This window comes from Aptenodytes patagonicus, chromosome 4, assembly GCF_965638725.1.
Source record: "Aptenodytes patagonicus chromosome 4, bAptPat1.pri.cur, whole genome shotgun sequence".
Classification (NCBI taxonomy): Eukaryota; Metazoa; Chordata; class Aves; order Sphenisciformes; family Spheniscidae; genus Aptenodytes; species Aptenodytes patagonicus.
In genome coordinates, this window is record NC_134952.1 from 69,683,384 (window position 1) to 69,706,934 (window position 23,551).

Below are 23,551 nucleotides of genomic sequence, written 5' to 3' on the forward strand. Positions count from 1 at the left end.
CCTCACTCTTGGGCAACTAAGCCCACGGGTATTTTTGTGGTAGAGGTTAGTGAGATAGCAGCAGCAACACCAATTACTGGAGCCCCTGTGTACCACTAAATGTGGTGCTGCTTCATTCCTGTTAGTTAAAGATTTCATTTTCAATCATTACGTCTTCAGTCAGGGCATTGGTTCCTTACAGTTCGTGGTAGAAGGAAAGGGAGAAGACCGAGTTTTATCTTCATGTTTCATAAAGGTATGGATGTTAGTCAGCGTACAATGAAGAGGCTTTAACAGGTGGGTAATGGTGCTTTAGTAAGTCCCTTGTCGGTTAGGAAGTCTTTATGCTTGTGGAGGATTTGCTGGCACAAATGGTATGGTATGGTGCAAGTTACTGAGGACTGTGGCTTTGTGAAGAGCAGGGAAATAGGCTGAAACACTTCAAGGATTTCAGGAGAGAGATATGTTGTCTTTTATGTTTATCTTACTAATTGCATTGTATGTAAGCCAGCACCCTGGAAAGGGGGGTAAGTGTGAAGTTAGTTTGAAACAATTTGTAAGTGGCATGCAAGTGGCATGCTGTTTATAGTAGGGATGCTTAAGCAGCATATGTACTGTATACAAATATAGCAGTGTATACTAAACTGGGATAAATAGTTCTGTGAGAGTAACTAACATTATCAACTACTGCTTCAGTAAAGCTGTGTGGGAAGATTTTTATTTTACGGTATTTTTATTTTACTATAACAAATTGTAATTCATCTGATGTAGCTATGTTTACACAAGAACTGCTTTGACCATATCATATATATCAATACACACCAGCAAAGCTTTCTTGATATATCTGGGACCATAGACTTACTGTAGGTTGAAAAGATAACTGTTCTAAGAAAAAATTGGTGTTTTGTTATTCTTGCACGGAATACATTGATTCCAGATGGTCTGCCTCACTCTTTTCCTGTCGTCTTCCCTCTTGTATGGAATATGTTCCACAGGCATTCATCCAGAGACCTGTACCTTTATTTCTAAGTGACTGAAACTTCAGCTCTTTTTACTTTTGCTCACTGGCAACTTTGACCCTGCTATACCTCACTGAGTTTTGATGCTCTACATAGCCAAAAGGGCTATTTTCTGTAGAAATTGAAATGTTAAGGAATGATCTGCATACCTTTTCAAGCAAGATAAAGATCTTTCCTTTGGTGACTTTATGGATAGATAGTCTGTCCCATAAATTGCAGTTTTCACTGTTACTTCTCAAAAGAGGTAGTAAAACTTTGTATGTGCAAGAACAGGAAGGCAAAGCGTATGCCTCTGCTCTTCCTACCAGCCCTGGAGACACTTGTATGAGAAGTGTGTAAAATGCACATTAATTGTTCTGCAGTTTGTAACATGACTCGGAGCTGTTCTTCTTGAGGAAAATACACACATGAATTATTTTTTTCATCAGAGTGATAAACAAACTAGTCTGGGTATAGGGGCAGTTACAAAAGCTGCATTTTTTTTTGTCACAAAGCCCAAAACTTGAGGACTTCTCAAGGAGTTTTAAATATTTGTATACCCCAAGAGATCTTTGCTGAGGATTTGACACATGAAGCGCAGCCGTTCTGGTCAGCCCAGCAGCACATCTTGCCAAGATGAGGTCTACCTTCTCTGAAGGTTCAGTTTATCCAGTGGCAGGTATTTAGGATAGTGAACTAAACATGCACACCCTGATGCACTGTTCCTGTACCCTGGCAGACTGTGGCTTGGACTGCTGAAACCTTTTTTTCTTGCGAACTTCTCTTAATTTTCCTTTGGGTTTCCTTGATACATCTGGCCTGCTCAACATGTAGTGGATTCAAGCACATAGTTCACACGCTTCTGTTCACTTGTTTACAACCTGCTGCTTCATCATTTCATGTGGTACTGTGTAGTTACTTTGGAGTGAGAAACACTGACTAGTAATTTCCTGGTTATCTTTTCTGGACCATTCATTAGTTTAGTCATGCAACTTAGCCTTAGTGCTTAGTTAATAAAGGGTGGAGTTTTCAAGTTTCAAGATAAAACTCTAATTTACTTCCACAGTAGCTGAGCTGGGCTTCTGAATACCGTTCAGGGACCTTTGAAATCAATGCCTTCAGTGAATTTTAATTCCTGAATTTGGTACTCACGAGCATTAACTCTTCCACAGAGTCATACTACGATAGTCTGAATGCTGTAATGTATTAGTGATCCTATTTGTTAGCCCCCCTGTATACAGTGCATAAAATACCCTTAGTGCTGCCAGAAATAACAGCAGTATTATTAACAAAATAGTTAAATTTTGCCCTATGTGCACCAGAGAATATAATGTTCTGAACTGCCTTTTCTGTTCATAATTGCCTAGTAATGTAAATATAAATTGTCTAAACAACATTGATAAAGACATGTTGAAGCTTATAATAAATAATGCATTTAATGCAAATAATTTATCATCTTGAATGGTGTTGAACATAAGATTGTCAGTTACACTTCTGAAAAGTGTATTTCTACTATGAAACTTTTGGTGTAAAGCTTACTCAAAAAAAGCGTTCTGAGAGGTTCTGATTGATTTAATGAAACCTTAAATACTGTGCACATAATTACCGGACTGTGTCCTTGTGAGGATGCTTAGCTAGACTTTTTAAAGAATAGCCACCTTCACCACGGATACCTCTGATTAACATTTTACCTAATAAGAAGCCATTAATCTGGCTTCCAGATGCGTAAATCTGCAATATCATCATCCTCATGTTAACCCTTATTATTAACAGTTAATATGTTATATTCCCAGCAAAGATGTTATAAATGGGCAATGTCCCATAAACTACATATAATTGATTAGAGTTCATATATGTGGTGAGCATATTTGTGTTGAAACAAAGTGCTGTAAGATACATCAGTTTCAAGTTAACATGGGGTTATGCTGTTCACATTTCTTTGCAACATTCTGCAGTGTTTCATTGATGATGATTAGGAGGCTCTGTACCAAAGCATTCAGAGAAGGATGCTGTCTGTCTTCCTCTTGTCAGGTCATATACTTAGCTGAAGCCAGAGGTAACAGATTGATCATGAAATTTTTTAAAGCAGAGAAGTAAGTTTTATTTTCTCAAAGGCATTTGGGGAAAAAAAACCCCCACCAACTAGAAATTGAAGTGTAGACTAAATTTTGCTTTTGCAAATAACTATATTGCTATCAATAAATAATGACTACGAATAGGTTAAGTAATGCCTGAGGAAATTAGTCACTTGGGTATGACTGTCCATCTTTACTTATCATATGACTTGTTCTCTAAGTTCAGTTTAGTTATTTCCTTTAATAATTGTAATAACATTTTATGATTTGTAATAACAGTTCATGATTTGGATTCTTAAGTGTGCTGCATTTGGGCACATTTACATTACTAAAAGACAGTTAAAAAGGTGTCATCATACTGTGAAGGTAATAGTGCTGTGATCTCTTTAATAACCTTGAGATGCCAGCACCTTTTTATGATGTCTCATTTGAAAGATAGAACTTCAGGAGCACTGCACTCTGCAACAGTTGTAGCTGTATCAACTCACTCATATGTCCTTAGATTGTAACTTTAGTCATAAAAACTAGGAATATGTACGAATGCAGTTTTATTTTCATTGAGGGATTTCGTATGCCTTTGTATTGCACAGGATGGAGGCCAGCCTGATGCCTCAGCAAGGTCACGTCTCTTGGATTTGCCCTGGAAGCAGAGTGAGCATAGATACTGTACTACCATGTAAGAGGATGATGCAGAGTGACCTTTCTCGTGTGAACGTAGCTCTGTTCCTTTCCAGCCGCACTGGGATAGAGTTGCCTTCTCTGTCCTTAAAGTTGATTGAGCACGTTGGACTGGCAATTTTACCAAGCCACACAAGCTTACGATTTTGTTCATTGTATTTGATATCAAAATACAAGAAGTCAGTCATCTGCCCACCTGTTGGAGCCAAATGTGATGTTGTGGTTTTTATGGCACAGTATCCCAGCCTTGCCAGCTTCTTGGTATTACCCTTACTGTTGAGACTCAACGCCTGACGGATGTGGTCTCTTCAGTTGTTGGAAGCACAGCCAGTTAGCTATCAAAGTAACAAAAGTCAAGGTGTGTGAATCTGTGTATTTTTATTGAAAGCCATCAAAGAAAATGTTAGAGATAAGTGTTTCACATTTTTATGTACTTTACATTCTTCAGAAGGATGCCTGCAAACCAGTTAACATGGAATGTTGAAGAGCCAATGCAAAATTCGTGTGTATTTCTAAAAACACATTTGGCAAAAACCTCTATGTAACTGTCACACATTGCTCCCTTGTTTGCTGTTTTACCGAAGATTACCATGACATTTGTGTCAAAGTGGAATCTTCCCAAGGCTTTATCAGCTTGCTCCTTTTCTTGATTTATTCAGTGATGTTTTCTTTTCTGGTACCCTCTCAAATTTCTGAATTATATAGTAGGCATTTTTATGGTGGCATTGTAGTGGTGATGCCGTAAGTACTAGAAAGTAGCGCTGCTGAAAGAATTCAGGAGTAGACAAGTGAAGGAAATTCTGTGCAAGTATTGCAGAGAAAACTGAAATAAAATGACTGGTGAATAAGGACATGAATGCAACTAGAAGCTGATTGAAATACTGAAGTTAAAAGCTTTCCCCTATATTCACAATCCTGAAATTAAAATGTTGTTTTAAAAGTTGTTGATACTTAACACATTTTTGCCAAGTCTTCTCCAATCTCCTGTATTTCAGATAAATCTTTTTATTAAAAGGAACCGTCATTACATATTTTTTTTAAACAGGATTTCTACACACTATGTCTTGGTTTTCCTCTCAAGCACTTGGTAAATGAGAGTTGTTACCAGTCAAATGAATCGTTAAATATGCAAATATTTCGGTAGCTGGAAAGCCTTGGAAGTTGGTAAGGAAGTTGCAGCTAATGGATTTCACTAGTATGTGACAAAAGGCTGATTACAGGGGTGGGGGTGGGTGGGAAGAGAGGGAAGGGGAAGCAGCATAGTGCATTAGTTGTTAACAGATCAACTCATTCATGTGGAAGATTTAAAGTGCATCATTATTTCTACCTGGTTATTTACCTCACTGTTTCCTTTCTCTGTAATCAGTGGGAAGACAAAATTCTCTGATCTGATCCAAACCCTTTACAATTAACGAGAACTTTTTAATGACTGCCGTGAAATATTTGCTTCATCATGTTATTCCTTTTTCAAATTCACCTTTTATGGCTTTGTTATATAAATTGCATACAAATAACAGTCAGAGAATAACAGAAGCCTTCCCTCTTCCTGACACACGCACACACAAAATATTGTAAATTTGTCGAAGTAGAAGACTCTAAAATATGTAACGTTTCTGTGGAGGACTTTCTTTTCTACTTGGTTTTGCTCTTGAAGTTTTAATCTATACAATGCTAGGGGAGCCTTTTAAGTACACATCCTGCTTCTACACAGCAGAAGGTAACCACACATCTTAATAGGATCATAGAACCAGGATACCAGGAGGATCCTGTCCTGACTCACCCAGTCCACCTCTCTTCCATGCTGTGCAATTCACCTCAAAACTGAACAACTGAACAACTTAAAAGTAAGGATTTTTGCTCTCCCTCCACCCTTGCAATACTAGAAACTTGTCTCTGATGAGCAGAAACCTAATTTCCAGTCAGTATTTGTGACAGGTGTTTTACCCAATTGTCTTTGTTGCCAATGTTACCATACACCTGAATAGCACTTCTCTGAAATTTATCACCCTGGCTCGGGCATACTGTACAATCCTATCCTCTTTCCCAGTCTTCAGTCAGCTAGGCTAAACAAGCCATAACTAACATAAATACAAAAAATAAAACAAGTCCCTTGTTCTGAGGTGTTTTGTGCACCTGTTCCAGTTTTAATTCCTTCTTCAGCCCAGGTAATAAGAATCGTGCACAGTTGCACAGTGTTCTTCACAAGGGCTTATCCAGGCCTTGTGCAAAGTTGCAAGTATCCCCTACCTTGATTGATTTATTTCTTCTGGTGTGTCACAGCTGCCTTTTTCATGGGTACATAATATTCATGGTTCTTAATTATCCTGTATTTACTAATCTCTTTCCAGTTAGTCACCCTCTTGTTTGCAGTGGAATTTCTGGGTGCTAGTCCTTAAGTCTCAGCTCTCCAAGGGTATTAATCATCTAACTCCCATTTAGGTGCCTTTGGGTTGTACGCTTGACCTCATTTCTTTACATTAGCCCTCAAGATCATTCTACCATATTAAAGTGGAAGAGTAGCTCTGATATATTTCAGATTAAGAATACCTATGGTTATTTTTACGGCTCTATAAAAGGCTTTAAAATCAACAGGTGTGTTTGGATTGGCTTGGTATTTGATGTGTCATAGGGGAGCCCAGAACAGGATTAGGCATCTGTGATCGCTTTACAGATCACAGAACAAGGGAACCCCAAAATATACAGTCTCCTTGCCCAAGCCGGGGGGTGGGGAAGTTGACAGATTGTCAGCTTTTCTTTTTCCACACTTCTGATTATGAAACTTTGATTTTTTTATTTTTTTATTTTTTTTTAAACAAAGCTGGAGGGTATATGTAGACAGCTAGGCTTTTTTACGTTTGTGCCAAATCAATTCCCATGGCCACAGATGCATATAGAATATGCAAGAATTTGCAAAATATACCATAAGACTAGAACATCTCTTTTCTTTAGCAGAACTAGAGACTTATGTCTGCCTTTAATTTTTAAGACTAACAATGAAAGATCTATTTGTTAAAATACATGACTGCCAAACCATTGAAGGTGATCTCTGTGGTACCTTTAGCCCCTTTGAGGCAAGAGACACCTTGCAGTTTTTGATAGGCAGAATTAAAAGCTTTATTTTAAAATTTAAATGCATTCTATAGATGCTCCATTCCAGTGATACGCCTCCCCTTCCAGTCCCTCTCCTGCTGTTAGCACCCATTAGAGGTGGACAATTTCAGTACCAATGACTCTTGGTCAATCTCTGGGTGCTGGCATCTTTTACACAGCTTCTCTGCCTTACCAAGATATCTAAACGCTCTGCATGTGAATGCCTTTAAAGCAGTGGAGTAGGAAGAACATCGCAGTGACCTGCCAGCTCTGTTTAGACTGCTGTGAAATGTTATGCAAGAATGACCGTTTCATCTCTTTCGACCTCCTGCCTGAAATCTAGAGCCAGGCACCGTGGAACTCATAGGCGCCCGTCGGCGCCCTTCCCGTGGAGTAGCACGGACTCTTCCTACTTCCCAGAGCCTCAGCATCATTACAGTTAGTGCCCATTGCAGTGTACTCACTGCAGAGCATTTCCATTTGCCAAGTACCTGGGTTAGCGAGGGCGATGTGCATACTTTTCTGCTGTAACATAGCATACCACAATGACTGGGTCAGGATAAGGATTCTGGAAAGAGTCCAAAGCAAGGGAGGGTTTAGTTCAGGTGGTCACACTTGTTCATTGTCCTTTGTTACTGAACTGGATCCCATCCACATCTTTTCCGAAAGCGCATCACCTTCCATGTCCTTTCTGTAACAGGGCTGTCATCCACAACAGGACATGAAGGGATTAGCGCATGGGGTGGTCCGGACAGGCCTCTAAGGCAGCTGAATCTGGGCTGGATGAGAGTAACCAGAAGCAGTGACGATACAGCATTGAACACAAAATTTAAAAAGATGGGTATCAGAGTAGCCTGACCTGAAGGTGGAAAAGAAAAGCTTAAATTAAACATCTCACATGAGAGAGCAGCCAGTGACAGCCCCCGCTCAGTTCTGCCCTGTTTTCACCCGTGCCTCGCTTCCTCATCTGTGCTCAACAAATGGCGAGGCTGAAGCTGGGTGATGGTGTATGAAGAGCACAAAGACACAACCTGAGAAAACATGTTAATTGCAGGAGAACAGTGGAAGAGTAAGGCCCCAAAGGACAGCTGCCTCCAAAGTGGACTCAATATGTGCAGCACATGTGGCACTGGATTGTAATTTGGTGTGACTGGTAGGAGGTGTGTTTCTTCAGAGTCAGTGGCAGTTGTAGACGTGGGAACACCCGCGGTGATACCTGCCTGGTCAGCCAGAAAGATAAGAATGGAGCATCTGGCTTGTGGAGGCAGTCTAGGCCAGGAAGTGGAATTGTCTTGTTTTTATGCAAGGAAGGGTTTTTTTGTTTGGTTGGTTTTTGCTTTTTGTTTTTACCACAACCAGTTAAATATAGCCTATCAATTAAGGATAAGCCAATGTTTCTACCACAAACTCATAAAGAAACCCACTAAATAATTTGTCAGGAGTTTTTTAAAACAGGCAGTCTCTTGAGAAGAAAGGTCTAGGATTAAATTAGCAAGAATGCTGCAGGTCAGGTTTGAAGTACTGCATGGTGACAGAATTGTTCGGAAAGATTTGCCTGGAATTCTCTTTCATTACAGCCATATCCAGCAAACACTTGCAGAAGGTGCAGTTCCTGCTCATCTGAGTTGTCCTTCTGAAATCACTCAGATTATTTAAGTGAAAAGTGCCTTTCCCTAAGCAAGACTTTTCAGGGTCTTTTTTTGAATAATGAGTCTATTCAAGCAGGGCTGGCTTATTAATAAACCTTTAACTGAAATGCTGCTATCCAGAATAGCACAAAACGATCACTTTACAATATCAAATTTCTGTTTTAAAAATGTTCTAAAATAAGCTTAGACAATACAGTAGCATGAAAATTTGTGATAGCTTTTTAATTAAATGGTGCATTTTATCTTCCATAAGAGATTCCGATCAGGTTATTTTTTACAGCTATAAATCACCAGTTTGATTCTATGATGTTTTTATACCAGTTCTTACAGTACTACTTCTGTTTGCCTGTGAAGAAAGGTTCATTTTTAGGCATGGAGATTATTATAACCAGGAGGGCAGCCAAATACAATCAGACATTTTAGAATAATGCTAATTTTGGTGCAATGCAGATCATCTAGGTGTTTTTTAAAAAAAATTTGTTGTATGACAGCAAATGGAGCACAGAACTTAGCTTGATCCAACTAAAACCTGAGCAAAATCATATTTATTCATTCAGACAGAATATTTGCATTTGTAAATGTGTAGGAAGGTTTGTTTAACATTATATCAAGCTTTTTGTTTCCTCTGTTCCTCAGTTCTCACTTCTCTTTCTCAAAATGGATGTGACGAATATGTCCAAGTTCAAAGGAAGTCTGGAACCCAGGCAATGTCTGAGAGTCTGTGGGACACTTAACGTTTGTGACCCTGATGAGTTTGCATACTACAAATGTTGAGGGAGTCCTGGTCAAATTATGCATCCATTAGCTGTGGGTCCTTTAGCATTTGTGATTCCTCATGGTCAGCCACTGTATGTCCAGAGTCTGGCTTAAAAAGTCTTTGTCTTTTGTGTGATTGAGAAGTTCCTGCCTTGTCTTTTCTTCAGCCTTTATCTTATCTTCTGTGTCTTTCTCTGGGAATAGATTTAAGATTAAGATAATTCAAGAGTTTATAGACGTTGTCTAACAGATAGATTCTGATAAAACCAGTCCACTGAAGTTACTGTCACAATATTCAGAAGGGAAACAAAGTTCAGAAGTCTGTTTGAAGAAGTAATGTCAGTACCATAGGTGGGACAGGGAAGTCTAATACCATAGCAGTGCGTGAAGGCGGGGGCAGAGCCTAGCAAACACACTGCTCCAAACCTCTGTGCCCAGGAGTGGTATAGCAGAGTGTTAGGACCTCATAAGGACCCAAGAAAAAAGCTAGCTCCACGCTATTCTGTAGAAAGTAATGAAGGTGCTGGAGACTGGCAGAAGAATATGATTCTTAACTATACAACTGAAACAGGATCAAAAATAGTGTGGTCACGGGATCATGCAGGAGAGGAGTCATATTAGAAGCAGAAAAACTTGACTTTTCCTACAAGAAGGAGAGGTTTTTTTCCCTAAAAACCAGATGTAGTTGAAGAACTCACTTCCTCTGGGGAAAAAGGAGGGTTAACGAATCATTTATTTATTTATTCATTTTGACATTTTGGACTGATATGTGGATTTCTGTTTTGTTTAAAAAGTCGGGGTGAGATAGTTACCTGAAATGTCTGCCTTTTGGTGGTCCAGATGACAGTGAGATTAGTCTGAATGGGTGAGGTGAAGTTGACAAGGTGGAGAACCGTACCCTGATATCCTGATATAGAAGATTGTTTCTTTGAATAAAATAATTTTACTTTTCCTAGGTAAATTGGTTTAGCATCCCAGTACAGTACCTGTAATTCAGTTTCTAATTATGTAAAAAACCAAACCAACCAACCAAAAAAACCCCCAAAACCCCACACCCAAAACAAAAATATCCTTATATATACCAAGTGCTTGAGAATCCACAACAGCTTGAAGACACTACGTTTGAAGTAATATTTTAAAAAAGCTGACAAGACTATTGCTGTTTCAATGGCTGCCTTTTTCAGCAGTGTGTTATATTGTTGAACAGTTTTTCATTCCTGACTTAGAAACTGATTATGCATCCACTGAGCATAAAACTTTAAAGTAGTGAGAGAAGTCCAATCAATGTTTTTACAAAAATGCACAAGAGCCACTGCCAAAGCGTCATAGTTTTGTGAAGCTATGCAGAGTGTCCTGGCATGCAGACTCCTTGGTTAGACTCACTCCTCTGTGACCCAGGCAGATTTTAAAGTTTAAAAATCTTCACTTTCACTTGAAAAAGCTTCCTTGAATACACAGTAAGTAATGCTTTTAGCTCCTCAGCACGTAGCAAAAAATAAGTCCAAATACAGTTTGAAAACGTATGAACCTTTTAAAATTTCAGAAGCTCCTTACAAGAATTAAAACAACAAGGAGATCATGAGTGGTATGACAGAGTTTTCTGCTCCGCTTTCTGCAAGGAATCTTGCAGAGAGCCCTGTGTCCCTTGGGAATGGAGTAGCTGCACTGCCTGACTTCAGGTACTCATGTGGGTGATCTGAACCTTTCCCTGCAAGCCCTTACTTCTCCCTCTTGCCTCCATGGGAGATTTAGGCTCCTTAATCTTGGTGCTCTCACTTGCACCCTACTTGCAGACCAAAAGTCTCAGTGATGACATCGTCTTTAGGTCCCCTCCAACTGTCTTCTGTGCCCACATTGTTAAAATTGGAGGTGATGGGGATGAGATGCTGTAATTTATTAAATGGCCAAACTGAGTCTTACCTAATGTTGCCAGTTAAGGTAACACATAGGAAACAGCCATATCCTGTACGTTCTGCCCAAGGCTCTCTGCCTACAGTGTATTTAGAAAGGGACGTATGAAAGCAAGTGCTGGGGTATGATTAAAAAAAGAGAGTCCCACTCTCTTAAACTCTAAGCTGGCCAAGCAACACTCAAAGTCCCGTGATTTCCTAGTGTCAGAAGTTAGTTCCATTTCATGCTGTTTCCCAGTTCTGATGCTATCTGCATGCACCAAAAGCTCAGCTTGCGTACAGACAGCCCCCACTGGTGTGTACACCGTTTTCCCAAGCAGTGCATATGCAAACGGCATTTACAAAAAGCAGTGCATATGCATGTAAACCACTGCAAAAGTGGTATAATTGGCGTTTTCTCATCAGATTATTTTCTGTAGGTAAAGGTTGCAGTAGTACACTTCTGAATGAAATAAAATACTTCCGTATGTGAAATTTCTGATTTTTCTGTTCTTTTGAATTTCCAAAGAATCCGGTTTTATGCCAAACCTACTTGTATGGCCATATGTTGATTTTTTTTTTAGGCAGAGTTATAGGAAGTGACTAGATTGTATGATCACCTTGTCTATCATGCCTGCAGGTAGCTTTGAAAGGAAGCTAAGTGTCAAAAGTATAATGCGGTCTGAGCGTAATTTATGAGAATGACTTATGTGCAAATGTTTTAGGAAACTAGCATCATTTAGATGGAGCTGAAAAGATTCTGCATTCTGTCATCATTTTAAGGATCTTTAAAGTGAAGTGCAAAATATAAAATAATGTGGATCTGTGAAATCCTCAGCGTTACGTCATTTACCCTTATCATGAAGCAAACAGTTGTCTGTGGAAGCTCTGACAATGCTATTTCAGTCTTCTTACTGTATATTTCTTAATGTATATTCTATTGCTGTTAAAGATATGTTAAATTACGTTAAATGAAACTTTTCAATGACCTAGCATAAAACAAGTCCAATCAGAATGTAAAAAATAGTTAATATTTTCCTAAGCGTTCTGAAGTAGGTTGCAAAAATCCAACTGACTCTTTGGTTCACCTTTTCTACCTGCATCTTTTAAAAAAAAACTTTTAGCATTTACAATTGTAATTAAGAGATCACCTACATGAAGACTAAGCCTGTCACTGTTGAGTTGTCTTAATGAAAGAATAGTTGTATACTTTCAATAGATCTCCTTTAACGTCATTGAAATAAAATGTGAATGTCTCCACTATATTATTATTATTAATAATAATAATTTATTTATTGAAATAACTACACCAGTTTTTGTTGCCTGATATTTATATAAATGGTAAGGTTAGTTGAGCTAACTGCTTGCTTAGGAAGATTCACTCCCTGACTTTTTAAACTATCATCCTACAAATGCTTATATGATTTACTTTGCATATATTTGTAGCAGTGTTTCAATTAAATGAATATTGATGGAACTATTACCTTAGGTTATAAAATAATCAACCAGAGATTGTTTCAGTTTTGTTATTGTGAAATACCAAGTGCTTTATTGTACTTAACAATTAAACGTGTGCACAACTTCCACGTTTGTGCACATACTTCCAAGTTTTTATGCATAAAATAAAATGTATATTAATATGTGATATCTATGTATGAAATTTGCAGATACTAAGAAAAAATGCAATATTAATGGTATATTTTTATTTTGTAGCTTGGATCATCCTCCTCTGTGCCTTTTACATCTATATTCTCACAGCTGTTTATGACTGTTGTAGTCCCCCTTATTATTGGACAGGTATGTCTTTTAAATATACATTCTTATTTAAAAAAATAAGATAAAGAGAGCTATCTTAAAGACAGACTGGCAACCTGGTAAGCTGCCACATAGGAACAGCCTCAGGATAGTGAAGTCTCATATCAGAGAAAAGATGCTACAGTGCTCCCTGGAGCCACATTGATCTTTGTTGAGATTGAGCATCTGTCCCTCACTACCACAAACATACGCTACTGCATATCGAGAAGGGAGTTTGTGAACATAAAGTGGGAAAAATGGCAGCCCAGAGTGTGAGAAATTCCAGCCCCATACAAATGAGCTTTGAGAACACTATATAGTCCTTTTGTCACATGCCCTTTGCCTGGATGATGAAGGAAGTTCTCCCTGTGTAGTATCTACTACTAATTACAGGAATAAAAATTTCTCTACATTAAAAAACATGTAAGGGCTAAGCAGTCAGAAGTTAAGAAATAATAAAATTAAGGCTGCTCCAGCCATTTTGCATATGCTCTACAATAAGGGTTTTAATTGCATAATTGCAAACTATTGTTTCTGCATGACTCCTCTATCATTTGTTACACTGGATGGAGGGTATTCATGGAACAAGCAGCTGTTCAATATTTCATTTTATACGCATTGTTCATAATGAAACACAAGGCCTTATTTTTCATGGCATAAGACAGAAATCTTTAACTGAATGTAAAGATACTAATTGCAATACAAGATTTTCTGTGACACCTGTTTCTGTCGTATCTGTTTTTTCACAAGTATTAATTATTTTTTTTTCTCCCACATCATGGTGGGAAATTGCTATATTAAGACCAAAAGTTGTCAGAAGTGTCCACTATTCTTGGACACCAAAACTGAAACACCCGAAGCCTAATTCGTACATACTTGTAAGTATTCATTGTTCACAGGCATTCAGAATGTACGAAGGGAATATCAGTGGGATTTGCAGTTCATTCCCAAGGGGTACCGTTGCTGATTCTAGCATCCAGTTTAACGCTGGGTTCAGCTGGAACTTTCTGAATTTTGTCTGCCTAAAGCAGACTTTGAAATGGAAAGGTGGTTAAAATGTAAGCAAATGGAAGTGGAGTCTATGAAGGAGCACCCTGGACAAGGTTAAGAATATCTGTCATTGCCTGTGCTATGTAGAACAGTCAAATCAGTCTTGTATCAAACTATAATTGCACATTTCAAAATTGGCATGTACTGTAACTTAGTGAAGTCTTAGTGAAGTTTGTTTCTTACGTGGTCAAAAAACCCCATTAAAGTCTAATAAGAAGATGAGCATGATAAGCATGACAGTAGCCACCAGCATCAGTACCTGCGTAACCTGGATGTAACCATACTATGTGGAAAATAGACATAACCTCTGTGTCCCTGAAGGCTATTGAATTGCTCACATGCTTTGAGTTAAATGCCTAAGAACCTCCTTATTAATAAGGACCACAAAGGGTTGCTGATGAACTTACCTTTGTATCACGTTCTTATCTCGTCAAAATTAAATTAAGTCTCCACCAAAAGTGGACAAGCAAAAGTACTTGAATCCTCTGGTCCTGAAAGGTCCAAAAACTGGAAGCTATTAGTTAGAAGCCTTAGTTGGAAATTTCTCGGAAACAAATAGCATGGCAGCAGATCTAGCAATAAAGTAATCTGTAGTGATGGAGTATCAGCAATCTGTACTGCAGTGTAATAAGTCTGAAGATGATGGTAGATTGCTAGACAAAATGATTGCAAAATTTCAAGAGGACTTTCATCTATATGTATAATGGCATGTTACTTTTGAAAGATGTTAGAAGAAATTGCTACGTGAGGTAACTGGTAGAGTTGGGGTTTTTTTTTGGCTGCACCAAATAGTAAGGCTAAGTAACATGAATTGAGCAGTAAGCATATGAAATACGTGCTCTGAATGATCAGAAGTTCAAAATCAGAATTGTGACGAGACTTAACTGAGAACAGATGTGATTTTGGAGTTCTGATAAAGACTGAAAGAAAAAAAAATAGAGACTTAAAGCTTGTGTAACTCAATCACAAATTTATTTAAGCATCTTGGTTTTTTATAAATACACTTCAACAAGAAATAGGATAATTCTCCTTTAAAAGTGTTTGAAGCCGTTTCTGGAAATGAATGATCAACAGAAATAGCTCACATTGCACAAAGACTTTGTTTCTAAAGTTATTGCGCTTGATTATATCTGTTCAGAGGATATGGAAGAGAGGAAATGCTAAGGATAGCTACAGATTAAAAATGCCAAGGGTAGTTTACATTGATTGTCTTGATTAGGTAGAACTGTACAAAGGTAAACCAACCTGCCCAGATAGGAATAGAAGCCATTTTTGAAGGTGGATATCCAAAAATAACGTGCAGTAGTCAAGGAAAAACAATAAGCAAGAAAAGGACTGACACCAAGAGATACAGTGATAGGTCTGCTTGCCCTTCATCTGGAGGTGGCATGGATCTGCTCCCAACTAAATGGGAAGTTTTGCATTTAGTTCGTAGACCACTACTCACTCATTACTGAACTGTTGCACAACGTGGCGCAGCAACGTAATACTGCTTTGTGAATCACAAGTTGCTCACTGTGGGATTCCAGATGCATTAAGAGATAACGGCCCACAATTCATGAATGACAGTTTCAGCATTACTTCTAATTTATCGTTTCATGCCCACAATGTCAATTCCTTACCATGCACAGTCATACCGTTCAGCAGAAAAGTCAGTGGAAGAATGCCTCTTATAAGGTTACCTTGTAGCAAAGAGCTTGACTGGGGAAAAAAACGAGCTTGGAGCCTGCCTGCCTGGAGGATTGCTTCTCTTCAGCCTTCCTAACTCAGCTGTGATCAAGAGGCTTTACGCTCGATCCACAGCAGTGTAAAACAGAGAAGGCTGCTTAAAGGAAACATTCTCCACGGGCTTTATTTTCCTTTAAAAAAATCTTGCCTCTGGGAAAACCTGTGTTGCCTAAACGCTCATTTCCTGAGCAGGCTGCAGAGCTGGCTGTTTGAGCAGCCCCTGGGATATGAGCAAAGCAGATGAGAAGGTGCAGATGAGATGATTTGTTTTGTTTGGGGTTTTTTGTTTGCTTTATGGCAAAATTGTATCAAGAGTTTTGGTTGCTTGGCTGACTTGTCAGAATTTTTAATGATGGCTGGGAGAAAGAAGTCACAATAGTGTAATTGATGCTTATTTTCTACTGTTTCTCAAACAATTTTTCAGTGTGGCAAGACTGCCATTGACAGGAGTCAAACACGCTTTTCTAGCTGCTGACAATGAAATGTGTAAGGGGCTGCAGGTACAGGCTCTGCTCGGGTAGTGGCTGCCATTTGTTAGGTAAAGAAAGAACTGTTGAAGAAGGGAGGAGGAAGATATGTTATCAGAAAGGCACTGAGTCTTACAGATAGCAGTTACTGATAGATGGTCTTCAATAAGGAGACTCGCTCTGTTCTTTGTCAGAGATGTGCAGGGTGTCTAAACCTAAACCTAAAAAAAGCTGTGGCGTGCATCCTCTGTGTCTACAGATGTGTTTTGCTAATTGACAGTATGATGTTACTCAAATCAGTATTGGTATTTGTGTTTATAGAGTAATGAATAAGACCTCTCTGACAAGAGGTCTTGAAAAGAGACATAATCTATAGTATGCTATGAAGATCTAATGTTCTGTAAGCCTTGAAGAGCTGTAGTGTGTAAGAGCTTGTTATTTGTGCACCACTCTTGTATACCTCTAAGGGGAATTTGAGAATACTTGTTATACCATAAACATGGTAATAGGTATTTCATGGGAAGGATTTTTGAATTTACTCTGGCAGCTTGAAGTTCTGATTATTTTTTTCCTGGGTAGCAGAGTTCTGATGAAGATTGCTGCTCCTGAGCTGTTGTGATTTTGCTAAAAAAATTGTTTCCTTTTCTATAGATGTTGGTAATACTTTCAGCCAGCAAAATGTAAGGTTTTGAGAAATGTCTAAGCAGTTTCTTCATGACCAGTTGTGAGATTTGGCTGAAGACTGTTGTTTCTTTGGTTTCTTTTTTCTTCTGAAGTGACAGATAACAGGAACAGTGAAAACCACAGCAATATTTCCTTTCCCCTTTTTGCAGACTTTCTCCATTCTCTACACCTAAGTGCTTATGACAGACTTTTATTTTATGTTTTATATTAAAGAGCAATTTATGATTAAATGTTAATGAAATAGAATTTTCACTGTGCTTTCATTATATTCTACTAGTTTGAACATTTTTCAAAGCAGCACACCAAAACCCGCTGTTTTCTATGAATAAATAATAAAAAGCTTGTCTGTACATTATCATTCATGCATTCTCTAGTTGCCCCATTGGTAATTTGTCTGCTAGTGTAAAGTGGGCACTTCACATTAAACAGACCTTAACTAAAGCTAAAATTAATGTTACGATTCTAAGTAGTTCTTCTTCTCAAATCTATAAAATGGAGCCAGTTGTACAGAAATCCTCGCTGAATCTAGTCACACAAAAAAATCTTGATGTCCTACAAGTAAAGGATTTTAAGTGCCTTCTGCATCATTGCCCAAAATGTTCCAGAGGAACCCTATCAGCATTTGGGAAGTGTGCTTATAAACACAATTCTAAAAGGGTGCTATGTTGCAATACAAGTTGTCAGTGAAATTGAAACTAAAAAGCTTAGCAATGTATTTATTTTTAAAGAATAAGAAATTGAAAGGGAAAGGTAGGTGGCAGTTGCTAGGGAGTAGAAGGTACTATTCACCTAAGCCTAATGTTTGTTTATAGTGGGTGGGTGGGGGAAACAATAGTTAAAGAAACCGTTATAAAAAGGGAACAGTGTCAAATCCTTTTGTTCTTGTAACTTAAATCCACATGGAAGTAGCCCTACTTTCTCTACAAAGTCCAGGAGAGCTGCAGGGAGGAGGAGTGGTACCCTGGGAGATGAGCGCTTCTGGAAGCTTGTTGCAGGAAACTGAGATGGCAGATAAACAGCCTTCAGACCACAGTTCGCTCTCTTCTGACGCTTGACTCAAACAGGGAACAGAACCTAGCCTCCACAGAAATACAAAATGTGAAGAAAACATGTACCGCTGCTACAGGCTCCCCTTACATTTTTGCCATGTTGCACCTGTTTGTAAGGTTTTAAAGTACCAGTTGTAAATTACCCCAAAATGTGAAAGTTAATTTTGAAAATGGCCTCGTGTGGGTTTTATAAAACTTGCTTTGAAAGCATATATGTGTCAGGACCTATCTCTTGGGAGTAAACTGACTGACATAATGGAGCAAGATAGCTTTTAGGGGAGTTTGGTAAGCTGAGGAAAGAAAACAAGATGCTTGTAAAAAAGACCCCCCCCCCCCCCCGATTGCAAAAATGTTTTGGTTTTTTCCATCCCATCTTCAATAAAGAAATAGTAGATTGCACACTCCATAAAATAAGGATAGATGTGACATTTGATGATGTCCTACAAGGTATAGAAAGGTGGGTGAACCAGTACAAAGTTTGGGACTTTATAGCAGTATATAGGAACAGGTGAGAATGCGTGCCTTCACACAGGTACGGTCCCTATAAAATTGTCAGGACGGGGTCTGGCTGAAGTGATAGGAGCTCTGCTTTGGAAAAGGGTCTGTGCATTTGAACTGTGATGCAGACCTTGGATATATGGAGGGTGGCTATGCTATAGAAATCTGTGAAGGATGTTCCATCTTATTTATGTCATTTCTACAACCCGCATGATCTCCTTTCCATTCCAGTATCTGATTCTTTCTACTGTTTTTCACAGTCGCTGTCATCTTAGTTCACTTTTTCTCCAATTTTTCCCCCTTTCATGTCTTCCAAGCTTCACTGAAGTAGTTCCCAATATTCCATGCAGTCTTCTTTCTTGGTTTGCCATCACTATATAAGAAGAGATATTGAGAAGTTATTAAACTGTTGCAAATATCTAGCCTGACTCAAAGCTTTTCAAAAGAAACTTCTGCATTGCAGAGTTCATTGCAAAGGTCTGTTGCTATAAGTAGTAACAACATTAGTTAAGAATGAGTTAGGAATCTTACCTTAAAAGACAAAGTAAATAAGGTAACTGCAGCATTTAGGTATAGTGATAATCCAGCATACTTTCAGCTTGTTTCCTTGTGTGTTTCAACACAAGGAAAAAATTACTTGTGTCTCTTTGTTGAAATGGTAAAGCCCCAAGTGTTTTTCCCAGGTACTTAGAAGTACATACCAATATATAATAAACAAGAGGAGCAGAAGTGCAGTAAAAACATTGTAAATTCTGTTAAAGATTAAATCAGTCCAAAAGTGTTGATAGAATAAGGAAAAATTTACTTTGCATAATGATGTAAATACCAAGAGATAGTCTTCTGTGTATAATGGAAACAGAAAAGGTGACTTCATAACCATTTCCCCTGGGTTTTTTTCATTTCATGGGTTTAAAAAAAAAATTAAGTTGAATACCTAGGTAGTTTTTAAAAGATGTACTGTATTACAAATGTCAGAAATTATTCCATTCCATATACATGGTGGGGAGGAGCTCCTTGCCCTATTTAGTTCAATTAATAATGAACATTAATGAATGACATTGCTTATTGCATTTTTCATCTTGTATGTCCAGCAATTCAGCAGGTAGGTGGAAACAGTCTAGCTGTATTTTACTGACAAATTTCTCTGGGTGTACAGTGTGACTGTTATGAAGGTACAATTAGATAAGTGAATTGTTTTTCTATAATATATCTTCTGCTATTTTCATGTATGATCTTATAACAGATGAGCGTTATTTACCTGCTTTCCTGGAATAGCAGATTGTGTTTCTTTGTAGAGGGGATGTTAAGTGAATTAAACATACGAGCAGTTAGCCCATTTGCTTATTGAGGCTGGCGTTCAGACAAGGAGGTTATGGCAGGATACGGAGCAGCCTGGAGGAGAAATACTGTGGATGTAACCATTCTGCTAGAAGAACTGAATTGAAATGGGGACACTACTGTTAATTCATGTGTAATTACATTCATTTGTTGTTAAAAATTAAATCCCGGTCAAGAGGAAAGTTTGAGCCTGGAACTGTGTTTTGAAGCAAATTTGAGCTGATGCCTTTCCAAAAACCTTTGGAGATTGCCAGGACGTAGTCACCAGGAAGTAGTTACCTGACGGACAGATTTATGTTCTTTTATCGTCTAACTTTTCTGTGAGTTTATCAGCATCTTCCATCATGCAGGTTATTTATAAAATATCACCTACTACAAAGTTTTGCTTCTCTTCCTGTCTTCTCTCCACTAAACCACAGTTTGAGGGAAGGATTCACCATGCACTGTTCTTTCATGTGCAACCTCCGGGTCAGCCATCAGGAATTCCTTGTTCTTTGAGGCTGGCATTTAAATCTGCACAAAAATCTTTGCAGTTCATCATGCTTCATGTGATCACTACCATAGGACCAGAGGCCCCAAAGCCCTCCTTGCAGAAGTAATTCTGCAGGAGTCTCAGCAGGGATACGGGTTGCAAGGCCTTTGTACCTTGAGATTTGTACCTTAAAAATTTATGCATGCGTTCTCTGCAACATGGGAGCATTCTGCAGCATTTCCCCTTGTAAAGTATGTTTTTAAATGCTGTTATGTTTCGTATAATGATTATTCTTCCAATATCTCTGCCCCCCTCCCCAAGATGTTGTTTTTAACTGCATTTTTTTTATGTGAGGAATTCCCTTTCACTAGGAACTGTGGAATTACTGCATCTGAAGAGTACTCCTCTTTTTGCTCTTTTCCATCAGTGTGCCGGTCTGATGCATGTATTTTGGATGTCAGTCATTCACATTTCTACCCCAGGCTGTAAGTTCATCTTTTCACAGGAGTATCAGTTCAGACTTTTTCTCAACTGCTTGTTTCTGCGGTGCTTGTCCCTCCCTTGTCCTCCATTGTACTGGTATGTACTTCAAAATACTGGACTTTGTAATTTCAACTGAGAGGTGACACACCAGTAAGGTGCCTGAGTCCGGCATCCTTCATACAGGCCATACATGCGAAAATGATTGTGTTAGCTTTTGCTGTGTTTGCAGACAAATGAAGCTTAATATCTCTGTCCAGTCTCCGAATTGCCTATGAGATTCTTTATTTAATCATTTCAATCTGCGTTGCTCGTGGCTTTTCAACCTCTATTAGACTTCCTGTCAGAGAGTGCCGGCACCACAGAACAACAGAGTTCACTGGCTGGCTGGCTCTGTACTTTATTGTGTGTTGTCTTTATTGTATTTGTGGGATTTATTGTTATTTCACTACAAATCTTCACAATATTTTTTAAGTTCTGTGTTAACCCTGAAAAGTTACAGAATTAGGTTAAGAATTAAAAGGCTTTCAAAGCATCTTTGTCCTGAAACAACTCTGCAGGGCATGAATAAGTAATAAATGGATTGTTTTTCAGTCAAAATGAATCAGCTGACATGAGCTTCCCTGTGAAAAATCTAGTTGAGTTTTTACAGATACCTGTAGGGTTATATCTCTCCCCTCTTAAGTTATACAAGAATTCAGATCACCTTGAGTCAGTGATCATAGGCTGAATTGACCTCTGAAATTATAGATCTTGAACCTTGTGAGAAGATCAAAATGTATGGGATTCTGTGTTAGAGAGGATGTATTTTGTCTGTGTTTTTACAGTATGTAAGTGTTAGCAATGCACTGGGTTGATTAGATGATTTCCTGAAGCCACGATTTAGTTCTTCAGGGTCCGACTATGTCATTTTTTTTAAAATACAATGTGCAGTAAGAAGCCGTACTGGTATTTATGGTTGTTGATTCACAATAATTCCAGACTAGATAGAGGTGGATATTTAAAGAAGATATCAGCCAATTGAAGATTTTGAGGAAATACTGCTTGCGGTTTCATTTTTAAAATGTTTTTTCTTTCTCTTATATGTCAGTCGATGTTAAATATGTATATAAAGTTATTATTGTCAAGTATGTTATAATTATACCTTGTACAGACACAAGGTTATCATTTTTGTAATAAATACCTCCAGTACAAGTTGTATTGTGGCATAATTAACTATCACTTTTCTTTTTCAACATCTCGTTACTTTCAGTATAAATCTTCTGGAAGGACCCTAAATAAATAGGTGGTTTTAAGTAGCTCTTCTTTTTCCCCAATGTGACCTTAATTTATGGGATAATAGGAATTTTTTTTTAACTTCCTTAAAACACACTCACTTTAGAGGTGAAAAACTTTGCTTTTTGCTTCTCATAATTACAGAGTCCCAAATCCGCTCAAATTAGACTAATCTGGTCTTCCCATTTGATGTCTTTCACACTGCACACTAAATGTCTTCACTCAGCTTTCTTGCCTCTCTTTCGTCAATGTAGTGGTTTATTCCTACCTGGTGGCATATGAGGAGGTGGCTGAAGGAGCTCCGTTGGATGCTCTTTCAGGAGTTTGGCCGTATATTCTCAGTTGTGTTCTCTCTTTAACATCTGGCAAGTGTGAAACTTAAAGTTGGGTGTTTTCACTGGGGTGTTGAGCATTCCCTTACATGGATTCTTGTAAATCTGTTATTTTTCATCAGCGAGAAGCACAGAAGTGCTGGGAGGTAAGTGCTGGTCTTCAGCCTGCTTAGCTTTGCGTGAACCCTGTGTGCCAAATTTTTAGTATCTGCCCTGCCATGTGGTCGATGAAGTCTATTTGCTGTGGTCACTGGGATAGCTGCTTCCAGGACTTCCCTGTTGAGAAGCTTGCAAACAAGCTGGGAAGGCAGTGAGGAAAACTGACAGCTGTGAGGTCAATCCTGCAGCTTTGGCAGTTAGTGTGTGAAAAGGTCCTATGGTAGCATTGGTGATGATGCTTTGGTATTAATCTTGAATATCTCTAAAATGTTCTGTATTACTAAACTGATACTGGTGATGTTTATTAATGGTACCGCTATGGGAAGGTAACGAGACACATTTAGAGCCCTCTGGTAGAAGTGTTTCAGGGTCTCGTGCTATTATTTCGGAAGGAGCATGGTAACAGAGAACATTGGGAGGTCTCGGGAGAAATTAGGCAAGATAATGTGATTGCTGAAAAATTAACACAAATGGCAGCTGTATGATAAAAGCTTTAAAAAGTTTTTTCAAACCATATAAAGTAAAGAGAAAAACTAAAAGCGACTCCCCAGGCAGGGCTGAAATAGATGCATTGTATCTGCTAAGGCTTAGTCCTGTAGTATTTGGCATAATTTGAAAGTTGAAGTTACTTTAAAATTTATAGTTGTTTCTAAAAAATTCTTGAAATACAACTTCAGATTCTGTTTCCTGAAAGTGCAAAAGTTCCGCTAAGGTTTCCTTGTTTTCATGTGTTAATTCTGGTATTCTAAAAGCGTGCAAATGGCATTTGTCTTTGGATTTACAAAAACTCTAGATATTCAGAGTTTGAATTATTTAAACTCCCACAACACATGCACTTTTGCTTTTCAAGCTTGAGTTATAATTTAATTAAAAACTTCTGGTGCATCGCTAGCTATTTAAATATTAAAATGTTCCATGGATCACTTTCGATTATCTACCGTCATGAAATTCCTGAAGATGTCAGATTTTTAAGATTCCCAAAGTTGCACTTGGAATTGTCTGTTGATGCAAAGGGGACTGTGATAATTACATACATCCATTAGTATCAGCAGAGGAGATAAACTTTGGGGAGGCTTAATGGGCATGTCTCAGTGACAGCTAGCAAAGAACA

At 38.3% G+C, this 23,551-nt stretch overlaps 1 protein-coding gene across 6 annotated transcripts in view; it reads left to right on the forward strand.

Moving 5' to 3' along the window:
* The window catches only part of SLC10A7 (solute carrier family 10 member 7), a 154,885-nt gene that overhangs the window by 101,994 nt on the left and 29,340 nt on the right, over positions 1-23,551 (forward strand). For all 6 annotated transcript variants that reach the window (XR_012995221.1, XM_076337103.1, XM_076337104.1 and 3 more), the window contains one exon: positions 12,828-12,911. Coding sequence is in view for 5 of the 6 variants with exons in the window: in XM_076337103.1 (XP_076193218.1) it covers positions 12,828-12,911 (84 nt within the window). In the remaining variant the exon portion in view is untranslated. The remainder of the gene's footprint in view (positions 1-12,827; positions 12,912-23,551) is intronic.